The sequence below is a fragment of the Dasypus novemcinctus genome, chromosome 5 (assembly GCF_030445035.2).
Source record: "Dasypus novemcinctus isolate mDasNov1 chromosome 5, mDasNov1.1.hap2, whole genome shotgun sequence".
In the NCBI taxonomy this organism is placed as follows: domain Eukaryota; kingdom Metazoa; phylum Chordata; class Mammalia; order Cingulata; family Dasypodidae; genus Dasypus; species Dasypus novemcinctus.
The window spans coordinates 98,391,055-98,410,418 of record NC_080677.1 but is presented as its reverse complement, the minus strand read 5'-3'; the positions used below and the strand labels follow the sequence as shown (position 1 = coordinate 98,410,418).

General features: G+C 37.4%; 1 protein-coding gene across 13 annotated transcripts in view; it reads right to left on the bottom strand.

The window, feature by feature from the left end:
- CPED1 (cadherin like and PC-esterase domain containing 1) overlaps positions 1–13,341 on the bottom strand; it is a 290,477-nt gene extending 277,136 nt beyond the window's left edge. For 3 of the 13 annotated variants that reach the window (XM_058297271.2, XM_058297279.2, XM_058297276.2), the window contains exons 1-2: positions 12,623–12,722; positions 12,011–12,487 (exon numbers count right to left, since the gene is read on the bottom strand). In XM_058297271.2, the coding sequence (XP_058153254.1) occupies positions 12,011–12,259 (249 nt within the window). In that variant the 5' untranslated portion in view covers positions 12,260–12,487; positions 12,623–12,722. Of the gene's footprint in view, positions 1–12,010; positions 12,723–13,000 lie in introns of those variants that run through there. The other 10 variants (XM_058297278.2, XM_058297281.2, XM_058297272.2 and 7 more) reach the window with 9 other exon arrangements.
- Between the last annotated feature and the right edge of the window lie 6,023 nt (positions 13,342–19,364).

Below are 19,364 nucleotides of genomic sequence, written 5' to 3'. Positions count from 1 at the left end.
GTCTGAATACATTCTGTTTATAAAGGCCTCCAGTAATATGCTTAAGACCCATCCTGTTTGAGGTAGGGCACATCTGAACTAAAGTAACCTCATCAAAAGGTCCTACGTATGAAGGGTGTGCACCCACAGGTATGGGGTACATACAGTTTCAAACCACCAGAACCATGAAACAAGAAAAGCTAAATTTGTAGTAGAATCAATCTACTTTTAAAAATGGAAATTTATTGTTATTAATAGAGATCAGATGATTGTGGCAAAGAAGACCTTTGAAGCAGAGATACTCTTAAGCATATGCCTGGAAAAAGGATTAGATTAGATGGATAGACAGGGATTTCCATGATGGAGTCTGAAAGGGACAGCCTTGCTTTCCTGGGCATCCAGAGAGGTACTTTGCCAATGATCTCATGTCACGCAAATCTATACAAATCTTTTTCAGAATCCAATATTGTCTTTAATTCATTAGTCTTAAGGTTTCCAAACTTTTTTTCACAGCACCCTAGTGTCTCAAAAACTTTTCATAGCACCCTGGGCCAAAAGAAATCCTTAACTGTCTTTTTTACTAAATAGTCAGGTCCAAATAACTTTATCAAAGAATTTCACATGAGTATGACAAATGTCAGTTTCCCCTGAAATTTTAAAATATCCCAAGTTGCCACTGGGAGTTCACTGTTGCACTTTGGGGTAGTTTAGCACACATTCAGGAACCACAGCATCAATCATTTTCTTTCCAGAAACTGAAGTTCATGTTCCATGAGATGAGCGATTACCTTTAATCAATTTCCCTTTCTCTGCCTAAGATACAATGTGTGATGACCTCAAGGGAAATAAAATGTTGTTTTGATGATTAGCACTTAACTCTTCAGGAGAAATAAGAAGATATGAATGTAGATTTCCCAGCACTGTGATTTTAGACCAGAATTTGGAGCTAAAAAATACAATTACCTATATTTCTAGTATTATTTATTTATGCCTTTGTTGCTTTGCTCCATGAATAGCTAAATTTCTACTTCCTCAAAGTCCACATACAACAGGTGTGACCCAGAATACCATGGGAATTATGGAGCTTTTCGTAATGAAAGTTACATATGATTAAAATAAAATTAAAACTGTGGTAAGCATAATTCTAAGATGACCCTCAAGTTTCCTTCCTCCAGGTGTACACACCCTATACAATCGCCTCCACTTGAGTATAGGTAGAAAGTGTGAATATGATGAGATAGTCACTCCTGTGATTATTTTACAGTATATGAGACTCCTTTGTAGCAGACTGGAGACAGATTCTCCTACTGGCTTTGAAGAAGTAAGCTGCCATTCTGTGAAAGGGCTATTCCAATAGGTGCTGAGGGTGAGCCCCAGCCGACAACCTGCAAAGAAATGGGCAGTCCTGTGACTGCAAAGAACTGAATTCTTCCAATAACTGGAATGAGCTTGGACAAGAAATCCAAACTTCAGAGAAGAATACAACCAGGTAAGCACCTTGATTTTAGCCTGGGGAGACCCTGGGCAAGGAACCTAACCAGGCAATGCCAAGATTTCTGAACCTTATGAAACTGTGAGATAATAAATGAGTGTTGCTTTAAGTAATGGGTTTGTGGTAATTTGTTATGCAGCAACGAATTAATCAGAAACAAATACAAGAATCAAAAGAAATAATCTCTGAACATACGTCCATAAATAGAAAAGAAACTATTTGATATTATGTGACTAGGTACTTTTGGATAGTAGACAGATTTTATTTGTAACAGAAATATATATAAACTTACACCTTGGCAATTTTCTTAGACTAAATTCTGAATTTACAACTCTGTCATTAAGAGGAAGGGAGCTTGTGATGTGTACAGATTATGACATACCCTAAATTTGGATAGATCAAATTTTTAGGCCCTGACAAAGGTTCTTCTTGTGGATAAAACTGAGAAACATTTTCTCCTCCAAGGGAGATGGTCCCTACTACCCCCCCCCCCAACTTGTCACTGAGAAAATACCAGAATTTACCAAAAACTGAGGGCTACTCTTGATGAGCTAGCAGTCAGTCCATGACTGTTTCTTATTATAAATATAATTCCTACTGGAAACAAATAACAAAGATATGTTATACAATTATAATAAAAAATACATATTGTGTCAGGTACTGTACTCCATCAATCAATTAATTTAATACATTTAATCTTCACAAGAACCCCATGAAGTAGATACTATTATCTTTATTTTATACATGTGGAAACTGAGGCTCAAAAGGGTTATATAACTTGTCCAGGGTCTCAAAACTCATAAACAGCAGAGGGAGGTCTGAATTCATAATATTTTCACTACACTTAACTTCTGTAAACTATAATTATTGTGGATCACCAGCAGTTCTAGAAACTTACAGCTTGCAGAAAATAAAAGAAAGATACTCTTGCAAAAGCAGATTCTTATTCCTTTTTCACCCTAAGAAATAAATTTTAAAATAGCTGCAAGGATTTCTTGACAACTAAGTTCCCTCCCTGACCAAAATTCCACAAGTATGATTAAACAACTTGCTCTGAAATAAAAATATTTTATCCCATAGGATTAATTATATAAACACAATTGAGTAAATTGACTCCAAAACACCATTCATCTTTGAGCAGCTACTAGATTCTAGGCCGTGTGCTATGTATTGAACAGAGACACTTCCGTCTTGAAAGAGCTAACCATTTCTTAGAGGAGACAAATGCATAGGCATATAATTAAAGTTCAGCATGATGCAAGCAGCAATAGTAACATGATTAAGGTATTAGTAATAATGTAGAGAACAACAAATTTAATCTTTCTCAGGAGTCCTGTAAATGGTTCATAGAGCATGGAGAAGTAGGAATTGTAGAAGTGCCCCAGGTAGAAAGGGTTGGGGGATTGTAGACAGAGGTGATTGCATTGTGCACTGACATGGAGACATAAAAGTGTGGTGAGGTAAGGAAATGTAAGTAACTATTTCAGTACAGGGTGAAGTTGGGGGAGGAATAGAAGTCAAAAGTAGAAAATAGGTAAGTATATATCATCTGCACTTTAATCTATGGGTGAAGGGAAAGCATTAAGACTTGTACCATATTTCAATTTACATTAAAAAGAAATATATCTAGTGACAATATAGTGGATGAATGGGCAGGGAAAGACTGTATATATACCGAGAAAATGATCAAACCCAAGTGAGCAATGATATGATCCCCACCCAAGCTGGTGGCAGTGGCAGGGCACAGACTGGAAGAATTAGATGCAAGATATATTGTGATATAGAATCAATTGGGTTTGGTGACAAAAGTAGTCAAAGGATGACTTGAGAAAACTGAAGCACAGGAAAGTTAATTTTCTCTAGTCTCATAGCTAGTAAGAAAATGTGCTAGGATTTGAACCCAGAGGTGTTGACTATAGAGTCCATCCATTTAACCCTTATGCTAGACTGCCTAAGGGAGTTGGTTTAAGTCACTAAGGTGTATATGGATTACCCAGAGAAATTATTCAATAAATGGTTGAATATGTTTTGCAAGTCATGAAGAGTGGTCTATGCTGTGATCACCAGATTTGGAAGTCATTAGCAGTTAGGGATATTTAAAATCATGAAAGCATACACAATAGTCCACAGACAGATTAGAGTTGGAAAGGAATAGAGATAGGGAGAAGAAGAGCAATCAGCAAACAAAGTTGAAGAGGAATCATTAAGTGGGCAGTTGCAGAATCAGGAAGGGTAGTTGCAAAATAAGGAAGGACTGATGTCATGAAAACCAAGGATACAGAAAGATTGAGAAGGAGGCTATAATCAATGATGTCAAATCCTCCATAGAGGTCAAGCGGCATAAGAATTTAAAAGTATCCATTGGTTTGACAATTAGAGGTTAACAGTAATCATATGAGAGCCTTCACGAAGTGGTAGGGTAAAAGTCAGATGGCAATGGGTGGAGAAATATGAGCTGAGGATTTGAGGATGTGAACCTGAAAGAAGGAAGTAGATAACAAGACACTGGTTGAAAAAGGATGTTCTTTTAACTATAGTAAACATTCTAAATTATTTATTGGATAAGGAACCCAACAAAAGAAAGGAGCTAAATTGTAACAGGAGAGATTAGTGATAATGAACCAGAGTCAATGTAGCAAAGTAGCAGCCAGAGGCCTGAGAAATGGTGCAGGAAGGGGCAAGAGATACTGGCACAGGATGAAGGAGGAGTGGAGAACCTTGGAGTTCACGAAAGAGCAGAAAAGAAGAGAGGGAAAAAGGAGTTCCTCTTATTTCTTGGCTTCTGCTCTGGAGTAGGCCTTTTCTGATACATTTACTCATTTATTAGTTATTCATTGAATAGATATTTATTTAGTGCTCAGTGTGTGTCAGATATTGTTTTGGTACTAGAGGTACAGCAGTAAACAAATGAAATAAAATCCTTACAGTTAAGGAACTGGTATTCTATGCATGGGAACAGACAATAAATAAACAGTTATATATTTCTTCAGGGCCTAAAATCTCACCCTCTTTCTTCCACGCCTCACCCAAATCATCTCTTGCATCTCCAGCTTTAGAAAGCTCTTAAACCTGGTACATCAGACTTTTAAAAAAAGGATTCTGCCAAAACTGAGTGCTTGCCTACAGATAAGAAGGCCTGACTTCATGTGACATATCCAATTTCCTAAGTTTTGTTTTGATTCTAAAGGTTATTTTACCATAAAAGGCAAGAGCTTAGAGGCTAGAGAATAGGGAGAAAACCTCAACGAGGCTTTCGTCTCAGACACTTCCTACCCAGGAACTTATCTTCAATGCAGCAGATATTTATTGCTCACCTACTTTGTGAAGGCCAAATGTCAGTGCCTACAGGAACTACAGAGATGAGAAAGTCTTCAAAGAGAGTAAATCCTTATTATGATAGTTACTATTTATTCGAGTACTTTCTATCTGCCAGATTCTTAAGGGTTCACATGATTTAGCTCATTCAAGCCTCATGATAGCTTTGTGAAGTAGGTTGTAATATACTTTTTCACAGGTGAGGAAACTAAAGATATCGAGAAAAGTGCCCCAGGCAAAACATTGGCAAGTAATAGGCGTTTTATGCCACAGTTCACATGCTTAAATATGCTGTTTTCTAAAGAATAGAGATAGGACTGGTTTAGTTCAAAAGAACACAGATAAGGGTCCAACTGTGACTTCATTATCAATTTAGCATATTATTTTGAGAGAAACACTTTCCTTCTTATAGCTTCATTTTCCTTGATTATAAAATCATCTTTAAGATGACCTCATTTAAATGCTTCTTCATTTCTAAAAAAGTACAATACTAAAGAATTAGAGTGAAAAGTAAGTTTCATTAGGGAAGTTCAAACACACATCTAATTAGAGTTAATAGGTGCCATCAAGTAGAAGATGAAATTTCATAGGTTTCAGGAAGTTTTGAGTGATTGTAAAGATTTCTAGAGATGTTGACTAGTGTCGGTAAGGGGACTCCAGACATGATGCTTGGAGAATAGAGCGATGGTATGGCCTATAATTACATATAGCAGCAGAATGGGAATCAAGGCTGGAAAGATATGTCAGGACCTGCTGGAGGGAGATGGTTTGTACTCAAACGAAATTGGCTATTAAAATTAAAGAAGGCTTTTGAGAGAAGATATTATGGGAGTTGTGCATCAATAGCTTAGAATACGGAGAGAGATGGAGGGATAACTAGTTAGACTACTCAGAGTCTAGGTCAGTGGCAATGAGGATACAGCAGTGAGATTGTGAAGGCTGACGCTCAGATTTTGGAATCTGAATAACTATTATCTGTGTTCCCTCAGGGGACTAAGGGCATTCCCACTTTGTGTTATCCATAATGGCTTGTGCTAAGGTGATTTCTTCTAAATTTATTCAGTATAATAAAAGGACCAATTGTGAAGCAGGGTCTCAGAAAGAAATCAGAATTCTGGGCAAGAAAAGGAATACCATATCTAAAGGGAGTATACAAACCACAAAGAGGAAACCTAGGTATAGGCCAGAAGCCAAGGAGATACGAAATAGACTGGGAAGCAGCCTACGAGTTGAACTGAGAAAAATGGTTCTGAATAAGGGATATGAAAAAGTCAATAATGTTGTAGCCCTTTTCATTTGGAGCCAGCCTTGTGGCTTAGTGGCAGGTTTACAGATTTGACGAAGAGCCAGGCCAGACAGATTTTGTAAGGGGCAAGGTGTGGGTCAAAAACAAGAACTATCAAAGATAATCCTAATGTTTGAAATCTATATGTCCAAGAAAAGAAAGTATTTCATTCATTGAAATAGGAGTCAAAAGGAGTCACTAATTTGGGCATGAAAAATTTTGAGGGGAGGTTATTTGAGTTTTTATAGTTTTGGTACTATTCACAAACAGAGAGAAAATTGGGATGGTAGGGCTATGGGTTCAGGAGCCAGATCCAGCTAGAATTATAGATTATGGGTTATCTAAAAATGGGTGAAAATTAACAATATGTAGTGTTGGTACAAACACCAAGGAAAAGTATAAAACAAGACAGTTAAAGAGCCAATGAACTGAGCTTAGGAATGTCTATCTTTGCCATCAGAGAGGAAATGAACCCTGAAAAGGGACCAGAGTAGGTCAGAGAATAACCCTGTTGTGTCATGAAAGTCAAAAAGGGAGTTTCAAGAAAAGAGTCACTACCCAATAGTGTAAACTACTTCAGAGAAGAAGATTTTGACAATAAATCACTGACTTTGGTAACTAGGAGATCACTGAGAGAATTTTCAGTAAAAAAAGACCAAATACAAAGGATAAGGAATGAATGAATAAGGAAGGTCAGGAAGTACATGCAAAGAGAACCAGTTACAGTTTCTCTGAAGGGAAGGAAAGAGAGAGAAAAGGAGAACATTGGTGTTAGATGGATTGCCAGGTCTAAAGAAACTTATTGTTGTTTTATCTAGTCTGAGTATGTTTACTAGCAAAAGGAATGGTTCAATGGAAGGGGATGAAATGGAAAATGTTATAGTAGAGAGTAACCCTAGAGCCAGTTCTGGGAAAGACTGAAAAGGGTGTGTTCAAGAACAGGGGAGGAAAATAAGATGTAGCAAAGAAAAGGCATTTTGAAACAGCTTCCCAACTGTTTTCTTTCAATTCTACCCACCTCTAGTCCATTCTGCAAAGTGCATTCTGGAGTGTTGTCTCTAAAACATATATCTATTCAAGCCACTCTTGGCTTAAAATGCTTCAGGGGTTCCCTGTTGTCTTCAGAACAAAAGCCATTTTACTTACCATGTCACATTTCCAACATCCAGACCCTACTGAACTTTCTACCATGTCTATTTGCCTTTCTGCTCCTCTCAACACCACACTCATATACACACAAACCCAACACACACACTATTGCAAATCCTTGAATTCTCCAAATAGGTCAGCCTATTTTATTTCTTCTTTGCATATGTGGGTTTTTCTGCTTGTAATACCTTTCTTTTTCTCTACCTCACTAGCTCCTTCTTGCCTTTCTTGTAGTCTTATAACTATCATTTTTCTAGCATTGTATTTATTGCTAAGCAGCAATAAATATTTATTATATAAGTAGCTTTAACGTTTGTATCTCCAGTATCTAGTACAGTGCCTGGCACATAGAAATGTATATGTACTCAATTAATGGGGGGAAAAATGAAAGAATAGATGGATAAAAGGGTGAAGAGGAGAAGGGGTAAAATTGAAATGAAATTCTTTTTTCAGTTGGAGAAGAAGGCTCTCAGTGAGATAATTACAAACATTTCTTTTAAAGAAATGAGGCCATTTTCCAAGAATGAGAACATATTTAGACATATCCAGTGGATTTTTAGAAATTAACATTAACACAACTTCCTACCAGACACTAGATCACCTTGCCTGACCTATGCCTCGGGTGGACGTTACTCATGCCGCAGCTGTGGTCATAACGTTAGGGACACTACTTTCACCACCTCTATCACCGCATACCTACTGACTGAAAAGAAGGGGCCACCTCACCTTTGCACTAGCAGAACTGCTCCCTAAGGCGCCAGCTAAGAGTACCTACAAGGAGCGTGAGACAGACTCCAGTCAACAAAGACAGGAAAAGAGGAAAAGCAAGATGTAAATTGCTTGCCATTCCTGCCCCTCTCCTCAAATGCCCATTTTGAGATGCAGTCGTTTAATACATTCTTTTTTGATGTATCTCCCAAAAATGCAATCACTTGGGTTTTCTTTTCCTCCTTCTCTTTTTATTCTTTTTCCTTTTTATTCCTCATTCTTTCATCCTCCCATTAAAGTGCTAGCATGTAAATGTATTCGCCTCAGGCTCTGTTTCTAGAAAGCAAGTAATTTTTTAAGACTTTTTAAACATTAAATATGTAATTCACTGTTAGAAGCACAAAGTTAATTAAAACAGTTTTAATGAAAACATTTATTTATTTCCAATGGGCTATAGTTGGATACTGTGGATAGTAGAAGTATTATTAATAGTCATTGAAAAAAGAAGGGAGAATCTGGAAGAGGTAGAAAAAAAAGTCAAGCAACAGTCAAAGAAATAGTAGTTGCCATTGTGAAACATCAACAGGAGATAATTAGAAACACATGGCTAGGGTGAGGATATATTTATTCCCCACATAGCAAAGTTTCCATTAAAGAGCATATACTAAAGAGATTTTCTTCATTGTATCTGCTTGTAATTTAATGTGCTTCCTGTGTTATGAAATACTAAAGTGTTAAGATTCCAAGAAAATAAATAAATCTAGGGAATGACCTAATTCAATGAAGACAACACAACTACATTTTTATATTAAAATGAAACAATTTTAACACGTTAGACAATCAGCCAAAATTCAAACAACTGATGCTGGAAAACAACCCAGAAGAAATGACAAAAGTACATCTGCTTAGCCAGGTCCTTTGGAAAGTTCAAATGGAAAAAAGAAATAAAATTTTGCTGGAGTGAGAGTTCTTCCTCACTGTAGAGAGCTGGCATATACTATATCATGATTTCAACCTGTATTGTAAACAGCCATTAGATACTAAGTCAGATCCCAATTGCAAAGATGTAAAGGGCACAGTCACCCACCTTCACATATATTACAAGCCCTCCGTTACTGGTAGATAAAGTAAAAATTGTCTTCTCTTAGAAACAACAGCAATCCCAAAGTCTGGAAGATATTCATTGCTTATTCATAAATGTATGACAACTATGATTCAAAAAATACTCTTTGAGAGTATACTTTGGATTCTGAATGAGTTTATTCCTACAGACACTATGACATTCACTGAAACACTCTAATGTCCTCAATTGGAGTGTTTAATTACGATTATTTTTTCTTCCTTTTTTAGATTTATAAATCGAGACCCAACTTACACATCTTGGTGGACAAGTTAGTTTAAAGTTTAAATGTACTGGCTCTAAAGCATTTTTAGTATTCTTAAGATGTTTTTAGATTTCAGTATCTAAAGAAAATCGTGATTTTTCCCAGAAAACTGTGCATACTCATACACACAACATTTTGCATAAAATTCCTAGGTTTTTTGGACATTTTGGACATCCAAATATATCCTAGAATCCAAAAAAACAGCTGTTTTAAGTAACTTAAAAAAAAACCACGCAAAGCAAAAATGAATAGATTCAACTAAGAGAAAGCCCTAGTAACATGAATATTTTCGTTTGCCAATAAAAGTAATAACAACCCCCAAAATTAATAGATAGGATAAATGCTACTTCTATAAAATGCCTGAAAGCTTTATTCTAGGTCTTGAGAAAAATCTATGTAGTACCTTAAAAGTTATTTTTAAAATGAACTTAAAAAGTAGCTGCTTTTGAGAATGATCTATATATTTATCCCGAAGACATTTCTCTCTTCATTTTAGTTATCTGGAAGAATATTTAATAATTTAAAATTGCATTATTTTTAGATTTTCTTGGAAACTATATTACAAGTAGAATTAATTTATATCTAGTTTTAAGTAATTTCTACATATTTTCATTCTAGTTTCCTTCCTATCTCACATAAAAATTGACTTTAAACCGATGGCTGGCACAAGTTAAGTTAAAAATGGCGGTCCATGGCAAGTGTTTGGAAATTCAGTTTTCATTTCCACTTGGCTTCTGAACGATACTTATGAATTTAGATTTTGCTAATGGCTAAAGTATTTAAGATGGTGAATAATTTGGGGGAAAATCATGTATTTGGTATTTCTTATGAAGAAAATTCTAGAGTGAACATTTTAGACAAGCAGCAGTAAGTTTCAGATGTTTTATAAGTAGCAGGAGATTCAAAGCTGCATTGGAATTTTCTGTGACAGCCTACAAATAACTGTTAACATATGCCTAATGTTACAGGCAAAAGCAGGAGTCACGTAAAGTCAAGTATGGTGGTCAGAAAGGCCACAAGTTAATGAATAAAAGCCTTCTGCCCAAAATTCTTAGCAGACATTTAAGGCATTTAAAGAACAAAATCATCTTAACTATTTTTAAAGGAATTGTATTTATCAATATTAAGAAGAAGCAAGAAATGACTTTAAAAGTCACAGTGTATATTCATCATAAATCTGATATATTAAAAATGTAAATAAGATCTTATACTGGTGTAAAGGACAATAATACACATCTCTCAATTTCTTCATAGCAGCTAAATATTGATCCACACTTGAAGCTAAAGTTTCATCTATAAGTGTCACTACTATAATATCTGCTCTTTGTTTAATATTTATGTAAATATCAAAAGGTATTTCTTGGTCAAGATGTTACTTAACATTATTGATAACAAGTCAGTCAAAGTTTTCAAATGTTCTTCATCCTCATCTAATATTGTTTTGTATTTCAATGAGTTCTTATAGTTGAGTGTCACAAATTATTAAGGGTTTTAATTTCCTTGTATTTACAGCCACAGTCCTGCAGTAAGAACCAAGAGGCTTGATTTCTATTCCCTTGACGAACCATGTCATGTTAACCATAAAGCAAGCCTTCACAACTTTGAGTGTCAGTTATCTTAACTGTAAAATGATTAAAATACCTACCTTACCTATCTCACAGGGTTATGAGGCTGAAATAAAATAAATGGAAGAGTTTTTAAAAAACAAGATGGCGGCAGTGGTGGAGGTGTTAGTCGTGATGGTAGCAGCAGTGGTAATATAGAAAAAGAAATACCACTCCAAACAATAATCACTGTTATATACAGGATCTACCAAAATATACTGTATATGTAGGATGCTACTTATAGATTACTAAATTATCTTACTGTAGTACTCGCTGTAGCATAGAATGCAGGGGCTTTGTTGCCGTGATTTTTTGTTTTGTTTTTCTTTTTTCTTTTTTTAAAAACTGGACTGTTTTAAAGGGCATCATTTCACTTACAGGCATGATCAGAGTGGTATAGTAAAATAAAAATTTTGTGTAATATGTTTTTTTCAGCATCTGACAAATAAGATTAATAACGTTAACAAGAATAGTATAAATAGGGAAAAATCTATATTTCCCTAATATAAACGATAAAATGCAGTATCATTGCTCTGAAGAAACCTATTACACTATTCTTTTAAATGCTTTAGAAATAAATGTCCTTAGAAATGTGTTCACCAATGAAAAATTGATGCAACCAGTTGTAAAATGGAATTTTGGGAGTAGGCTGAGTCTGTTATGGTCTGGACACTGCTACTGACTACTTTGGGGAAAGAACTGCTCTCAATGAAGTTTATCAATCTTTGATTTATGTTTCTGAGCTGCAAATCTTCAGATCCCTTAGATTCCTAATATTTTAGAAAGAAATCACATCATTCCCCCCTCCTCCAAATAGTATATTTTATCCAGCTAAGGTGAAGTGGAATTCTGAAAAGATAAAAATAATGGTTAGGACTTTCTGGAAATAAATATAAACAAGTTGAAGTTAATGTAACATGTGTTTCAGACTTTACAGCGTCATTGGGTCAGTCTCTAAGCTGTTTATCCTCTGGATCCCGTTCAGATAGATCTCATGGAGGTTAATTTTAGCTTTACAGAAAGGACAGAGAGAGGCAGCCTACTTGCTGTCTTTGCAGAAATTGTCTGGGTTAAACTTATGAGAGACTCTTACCTTTCTGATTTCCTCTGGGTTCCCGGAGAGCAGGAAGCACTGTTTGTCCTCGGAGAATCCCCTTTTGCATCTGCTGGCCTGGGTTTCAGGGAGTGTGCTCCGAGCAGTGCCAGGGACAGGGGCTGTGAGCTTCCTTGTCCCTCTGAGCGTCAGGGTCTGATAGAAGAGACAGATTGCCACCACCAAGCCCACCAAGAAGGGCCGGGGGCAAAGTCGCCGCCGACAAAGCCACACTGAGCGACAGACCATGACCAGTTCGGCTTCACTCGGCCCCTCTCCACGTTGCTGGAAAAGTCATAGCAGCTATTTCTGTCAGCCTGAAAAATACAAATCTATCTTCTTTTTCCACAACTTAAATCAAGTTTGCGCCATCCCCGCTTAGGAACTTTCCGAAGTTTCATGCCAAACAACGATAGGTCCCAAGTTTGAGGTGGTTAATAAGAGCCCTTCCATATATGACAGCGAAGAGTGGCTGACCTGGGCAAAATCAAAACAAAACAAAACCAAAGACATCAAAATAGTAGTAGTTGTAATTAATAACCTGAGTGCACCGCAATCTGCCAAACTCTTGCTTTCCGTAACGCCTTATATTCACAACATCCTTAAACTCACAGTAAGAAAAGTCCGACTCTGCCTCAGCTTTACAGGAAAAGAGAAAACACCACCAAACAAAGTAAATCTGGAGCCTGAAAACAGCACCGAAGAACGCAATAGGTTAGAACCAAAAGTGCCTGTTACACAACTGGAGGCAGGCCAGGTTGCCTTAGCAGTTCCTTATTTTTCCTCCGGTTTTAAAGCAGTCCTGCCTTTCAGCCTTTTATGTTTCTTAACTGCTTCCCTTCATTCAGTTTTAAAGTGCCACTTTCCTGTAAACATCCACGGCTTTTAACATAAAAAGCGAATAATCAGTTTGAATGGGCAGGGTTACTGTTAGCGTTTTACTAGTATTTGTTTCATTCCATTTTCAAGTTCCAAGTCTATGGTACTTACTCAGTTTTCATCCTTTCGGCAGTAAAAAGTTTCCATGATCCCCTAATGGATTGCTGATCAAAACCACTCAGAAAGAAACACCCAGTCGTATGACTGCCATTCATCTCTCACACACACGAAGACACGCGCGGACACGCAGACCCGCACGCGCGCCGCCCGCACCCTCGGCCGGCAGCTGCGGGACCTCGGGCAGCGCCGCAGCCCAGGCCGGCGGCGGGGCGGAGCTAAGGCCGCGGGCTACTCCGGCCCTCCGGGGGCAGCTGGAGACGCTGTCAGCCTCGGATCACAGACCGTGGGTTTCCACTTGTTGCAAACAGCGTTTATCATTTCCTCTGAAATGTGGCCGACTACCCAGAGCTGCAGACTTTTAAATACTTTTGATGTTTGGTCCCCTAACTGATTGTTTCCCCCACCCAATGCAGCACTGGAAAACCAAATAGTCCTTGGTCAGTTGATGACAAAGGTCGAGAGTGCGGCTAAAAACATACCCCGTGAGTCAATTGGGAAGGTCTTCACTCGCGGGAATTGTGCTTACTTTTATGTCTGGCCCTCAGAAAATGAAACCATGTTGTAAGCACCAGAATAAACAACTCATTTCATAGTTATTCTTTCTTTCCTGATACTGCAAAAATGAGTTGATTGTAGCAGGTGCTGGGTAACTTCTACCCAGCAGAAAGGGGTACAGAGTAGGCTTTGTCCAGAATTCAACTATCTAATTCTATCCAGATCACCATAAGGACACTCCTGGTTGGGCAGTTCTTCAAACTCCATCCACTTTTGCTGGATCAGTTTAGAAAACTTCAGGAGAAAAGCAATCTGTGTAGTGCATGGTGTTCCCTCTCCCACCGCCTATTTTGTGAACTGGCTTAGGCTCAGAGAAGATATTCTTCAAAGGTTATGAACCTAAATAGGTTTTCTATCTTGTTTCTAACCAAACTGTTCTCATGGGCTAAGTGTTCCCGTGAGGCCACGCCCCTGCCGTGCTCCCATCTCCCCGGCGCGCCTGTCAGTCACATATATTTTGAGATGGAGCGCCCCCTAGGGGCGTCAGACTACTATAGATTCAGAGAAATGGGAATCTATAGTTGGTTGCTTTCAAGAGTTTGCGCTTGGGGTGATGGAAAAACGAACAGTGCTTGGAGATTTGGGCCCAAAGTGTATCAGGAATGAGAGAAAGAGAAAAAGGAGAATGAAACGAAGAGAAAGAAAGAGAGAGCTCTTTATTAAAGATAAAGAAACTATTTTAAGCTAAAGCTTTATAAAACAGAAAAAAGCCTTACAAAAGTATTTACACTGAAGCTAGGTTTACCCCAAGTCTTTGAATGAATCCCCTCCAGTGTGTTTAATTTTATTTGATTTATGGATTCAGAGTCCTCAATCCCACGGCAAATGAAGAATACAGAATAATGAAGTGGCACTTGATTTATAAGAAGCCAAGAGATTTTTAAGAGGAAATGGTTAAACAACAATGTGGGAGGGCAAGTTTTGGTGAATGCCATATGATTTGAGAGATAATAGGAATAATGAGATCTCTAATTTGAAACAGTTCCTGTGATGATGAGATCCAGGGTATGACAAAGCTGTTTACTGGGTGATAAGGGATGGACATATGGATATATTAAGTTAATAAGGCTGAAAACTGAGCTTGAGGAATACGAAAGGTCATTTTTATGCATCATTAAATTGTTGATACAGGGCACCAAAGGAAAAGAATAAATTGGATGCTAAAATCAAGTTGCCGTGGGGCTGGGAGAAGTGAAAGATAACAGCATTAATACTTTTAAGATGCAATAGCTAGACTTCAAATAACAGGAACCTGAAAGATAATGGAAAACTAGTATCCCAGAAATGATGCTTGAGATTAAAGAACCCAATTCCTCAAAATGAAAAGAAAAAGGAACCCAAATCCCCATCTTAACCATTGAGTGGGGGAGTAGGGAAAGGAGAAAGAGAAAGAGAAGGCAGCAGGTAAAGGGATTTCTGAAGGAGGGAGAAAGAGTTATTATAGTGAGAAGGAGGGAAGAAGAAGTGGAAAAAAACATGTAGCAGGAATTACCTGTATCTGGTAAGTAGCAAATACAACAAAGGGATCCATAGATTCAATCTGATTTTAGAGTTAACCTGATCTGGGTGTGAATCAAGGTGCTGCCCCTTATCAGCTATTCTTGAATTAGTGATTTGACTTCCTTAAATATCAACTTTCCTCATTTGTGAATTGAGGATCTTAATGCCTCCCTTGAAGTATTGTTGGCCTGACTAGGTGAGATAATGTCTGTAAGCACCTAGGCCTTCTGTGAACATCGGATGGATGAATGCTTGCTGTATATATATCTGCTATATATTGGATCCTAAGCTTGAGCTCAGTCTTCACTGAGCTTATTGTCTGGTGTGTATCAGATACCTGAACAGATGATCAAATAATGGGCCTCACTGGAACATATACACTCCAAAAGCAAACATGAATACTTAATAGTAGTTCTCTTCCCTTTTCCGGGTGAGACAGAGGTGGATGGCAGATGCTGGTTTAGAAGAATGAGGACAAGGATGGGGAGAGAGCGAGCATGAGGAGGAGACTACCTGTAGCAACTATTTATGCCTGAGTTGTAGATTAGACATATTTGGATGGAAGGCCAAGTAGAAACTTGTTCAGGTATCTGAAGGAGTCAGAACAGGGAACAATAAAGACAGAATAAGTTGGTGATGTGAGGAGAGAGAAGGTAAATATACAGTAGAACTTTGAACATGTGGATTTTGGCAGTGTTTCAGACTAAATGCTTTTGTGTGTGTAGTTTCATAAAGTATCCCTTCCTCTAAAGATTTTCAATATTCAAGGATTTATAACAGGCAGCATTAGGTTACAATTAGGGACAATAGAGTGGCCCGCCTTTCAGAATCCTAAAATTTCAAGTTTGGACACAACAATAGAACAATTTGCCTCTTCAGAGTTCTCCAACACAAAATATACCTTTCTGTCACTCATATATTTTACTTTCGTTTTGGGTATGGGTGAGGGGAAGAGGCTGCACGCAAATGATTGTTTGAAGACATGTTTTAAAATTTTTATTTTTTAATAAGAAGAATAAACATAGTTAAACTCAGGAAATTCCAGAGTTGAATCAGAAACATGGGGAAAGTAATTTACCTCTCATAGTCTTTATTAATCAGTAGATAATCTCAAAGGTCACCTGAGATTCTCAAAACTCATGCGTCCAGGAATACATTTTTGACATGATTTCTTCTCTGTGGCAGTCTGTTGAGAAGAGAAAGTCTTAAGACTCTGGACACTCTTGGTTTCCTACAGGGGCAGCTTTCCTTTTTTAAGAAGGTTGCTAACCACTGTGTTGTAATATCCAGCTCTAGCTACTAATGGTGATGTCATGAATTAAACCCCTGGATGCTGCCTTGCTGGGATCTCACTTTCAGCATCTCTTCCTCAGAATGTTTGGCTGCCCTCTTAGCTAATACCACCTCTCATCTCATGCTGAATATAGAACTTTCCCCATAACCTCTTAACATAGGATAAGGTTTATAATCATGAATCACATATTGAATCTCTACTATGCAAAAACATTATGCAAAGGACTGTGGTAAATAGAAGAAATGTGACAAATACTATAAATGACAAATCTATAACAGGCACACTGCTGTATTGCTCAGGTTGGGATGACTTCTGTAACAAACAAAATTTTGGTGGCTCCATAGAATATCCTCAGAGGGCAACAAAATCTCAGTGGCTTGATACAATAAAAGAGTATTTCTCACTCACATCACCGTCCAGTGTTTACTTATACTCAGATATTTGGAACCCAGAGTCCTTTTATCTGGTGACTTTCCATACCCTGAAAACGTGGCTATCACTATTGCAATCCTCTGCATTTAACTAGTGGACGAGGGATGAGAAAGGGAATGGAGGATCGTGTGGGAGTTCTTTTAGCAGCCAAATTTCCCTTAACCCCCATTTTATAGGCCACAGCTCAGTCACATGGACTCACGTAACTGAAACTGAGCTGGGAAATGAGGTCTAACTAAATTCCCAGAAGTAGAAGAAAAGGAGATTTGATAAACATGTAGCAGTCCAGTCACAACTAAAATGGAGATAAGCCAAATGCCATAGAGAATCAAAATAGAGAATTCACATCCTTAAAGAGGTGACAAGGAAAGCTTCAGGTAAGTGGTCCCTTCACAACTGGGTCCTGAAGAGTCATGAAGATTTCAACTGCCACAGAGGAGAAAACAAAAGTTTTGTCTTGGCAGAAGACTACAAAGATAAAGCTGGAAAGGAGAATTAGGTCCAGATCAAGGAAGGCTTAATTTCTAAGTTAAAGAGTTTACATATCTTTTATCCACAGAAGAGTATTAATGAAGATACCATGATAGCTTTCTGGTTTGGATTATATACCCAATATGTACAATTATCTGAGAATACTGTAATGTTATCATTAACTTTCCTTGTAAACTCATAAGGCAAACTCCTTTTTGTTTTTTAGGTAAAATAAGGACAACAACACGGGTCAAGTTTATGAAGTTATTCTCAGTAGTACAAAATACACATGGCATTTAAAAGAAAAGTCTACAATGTCAGATTCCTGGCTTATAGCGCTCACTATCACTTAGGTGGAAAACACTTAATTAAGGTATGGGAAAACATACCTATGTATTATCCAAAAAAATTATGCAAACATAGAGCAATCATATACATTAGGTTTAGGATCACACGTCCTTTCACTTGTATTCAAATGTTTACATATGCCATTCACTAAAGTGGCATGCCAAAAGCTCAGTCTTCATGCAGGCTTATGTCTGATTCTTGATGTGCTGAGGATAGTCAACAGAAATCCTAAAACAGTTCGGCAGTTTCTAATGTAGTCAATATTTAAACTCACTTAGTCTCCTTTCAATTCAATTATCTTTCTGCTCTCTGAATCACCTCATTGAATTGGAGTCACTGTTTGTGTAAAGCACAGATATAATTTTAAGGCCACTGAACCTTTTTATGAAGCTCTCCATGCTTGAAAAAATGTCAAAGGTTTCTTTTTCCTTTCTAAATTCTAAAACTACTCTAGGCTGTTGAGCGGTGATGGCAGGATATAGCTGAAGTCTGGGAATCATGCAAAAAGGTAAGATGAACCTTGTACAGAACTCCCACCATACCAGCATTTTTCCAATTTACAAAGGGAAGGTAAATGCCACAATGGGAAGTCTTCATTTTTCTACTATCCTTTTTTATTGATTGTTTAAATACATACATCCTAGAGTCACTTAAATAATAAATGGCCCAGATAAACCAAATTCTAAGTTGTCCATTAGACCAGTGTTTCTCAAATTTATGGAGCATACAAACCACTTGGGAATCTTTTAAAAAATGGAGATTCTCATTCAGTAGGTCTAGGGTGGGGCCCAAGATTCTGGGTTTCTAGCAAGTTTCCAGGAGAATCTAATGTTGATGGTACAGAAGACATTTTGAATAGCAAAGTTTTAGACTGAATTAAAAATTTTCCTGGGGAGCGGATGTAGCTCAGTGGTTGAGCATCTGCTTCCCATGTACGAGGTCCTGAGTTCAATCTCTAGAACCTCCTCAAAAAAAAAAAAAAATTCCTAAGATCACAATTTTAAGAAAGCAAGGGGTTAAGGTTGCCTGATTTCATTAAGATCTCCAGTTCTGAGTTCTTGAAAAATTATTACAAAACTACTATAACATTTATCCCATTTTTTTGACCTCCCAGGCCATATCGTCTAGAGTGTGCTACACAGAACAAGAGAAAGTGCTGAAGGTAAGAGCAAAGCTATTCTGTGCCTTTACTTCAAAATACCTTTGTCTACTCTCCAACCTATCTCCACCTCAAAAAAAAAAAAAATTCTTCATTTACATTTGCCTGTTGAGATAGCACAGAGCACCCTCAGAGTTGAGAGAAAACTTCCTATTTCAAACTCTTAGGCTACATAACTGAAAAATAGCCTTCGATATTGTAAAGCTCATCTTTTTTTTAAACAGGTTTTGAAATAAAGGTGAAAATGATGTCACTAAGACATATTTTACTACCCAGTCTGTTATTTGTTGGCAATGTTTAGACATAGAAATCTAAAATTCACCCCATATGAAACTGAAACTAATATAAGTCACTAGGTGGTAGTATGGAAGGGGATGATAATGGTGCTGATGGTTACAAAACTGAATAAGATGTAATCCCTGCTGACCTCTCATATTGTTTGAGAAACAATTACAGTATTAAATTAGCTTCGCAAATTTTAAGTTGGTCAATAGACTATTACATAAAATTTCTCATGTTAGTGAGTTTTTACATTCTTGCCCCAAGTTCTTCAAACTTTCCACTGCTCTTTACTTTAGTCACAATGAAAATTTCCT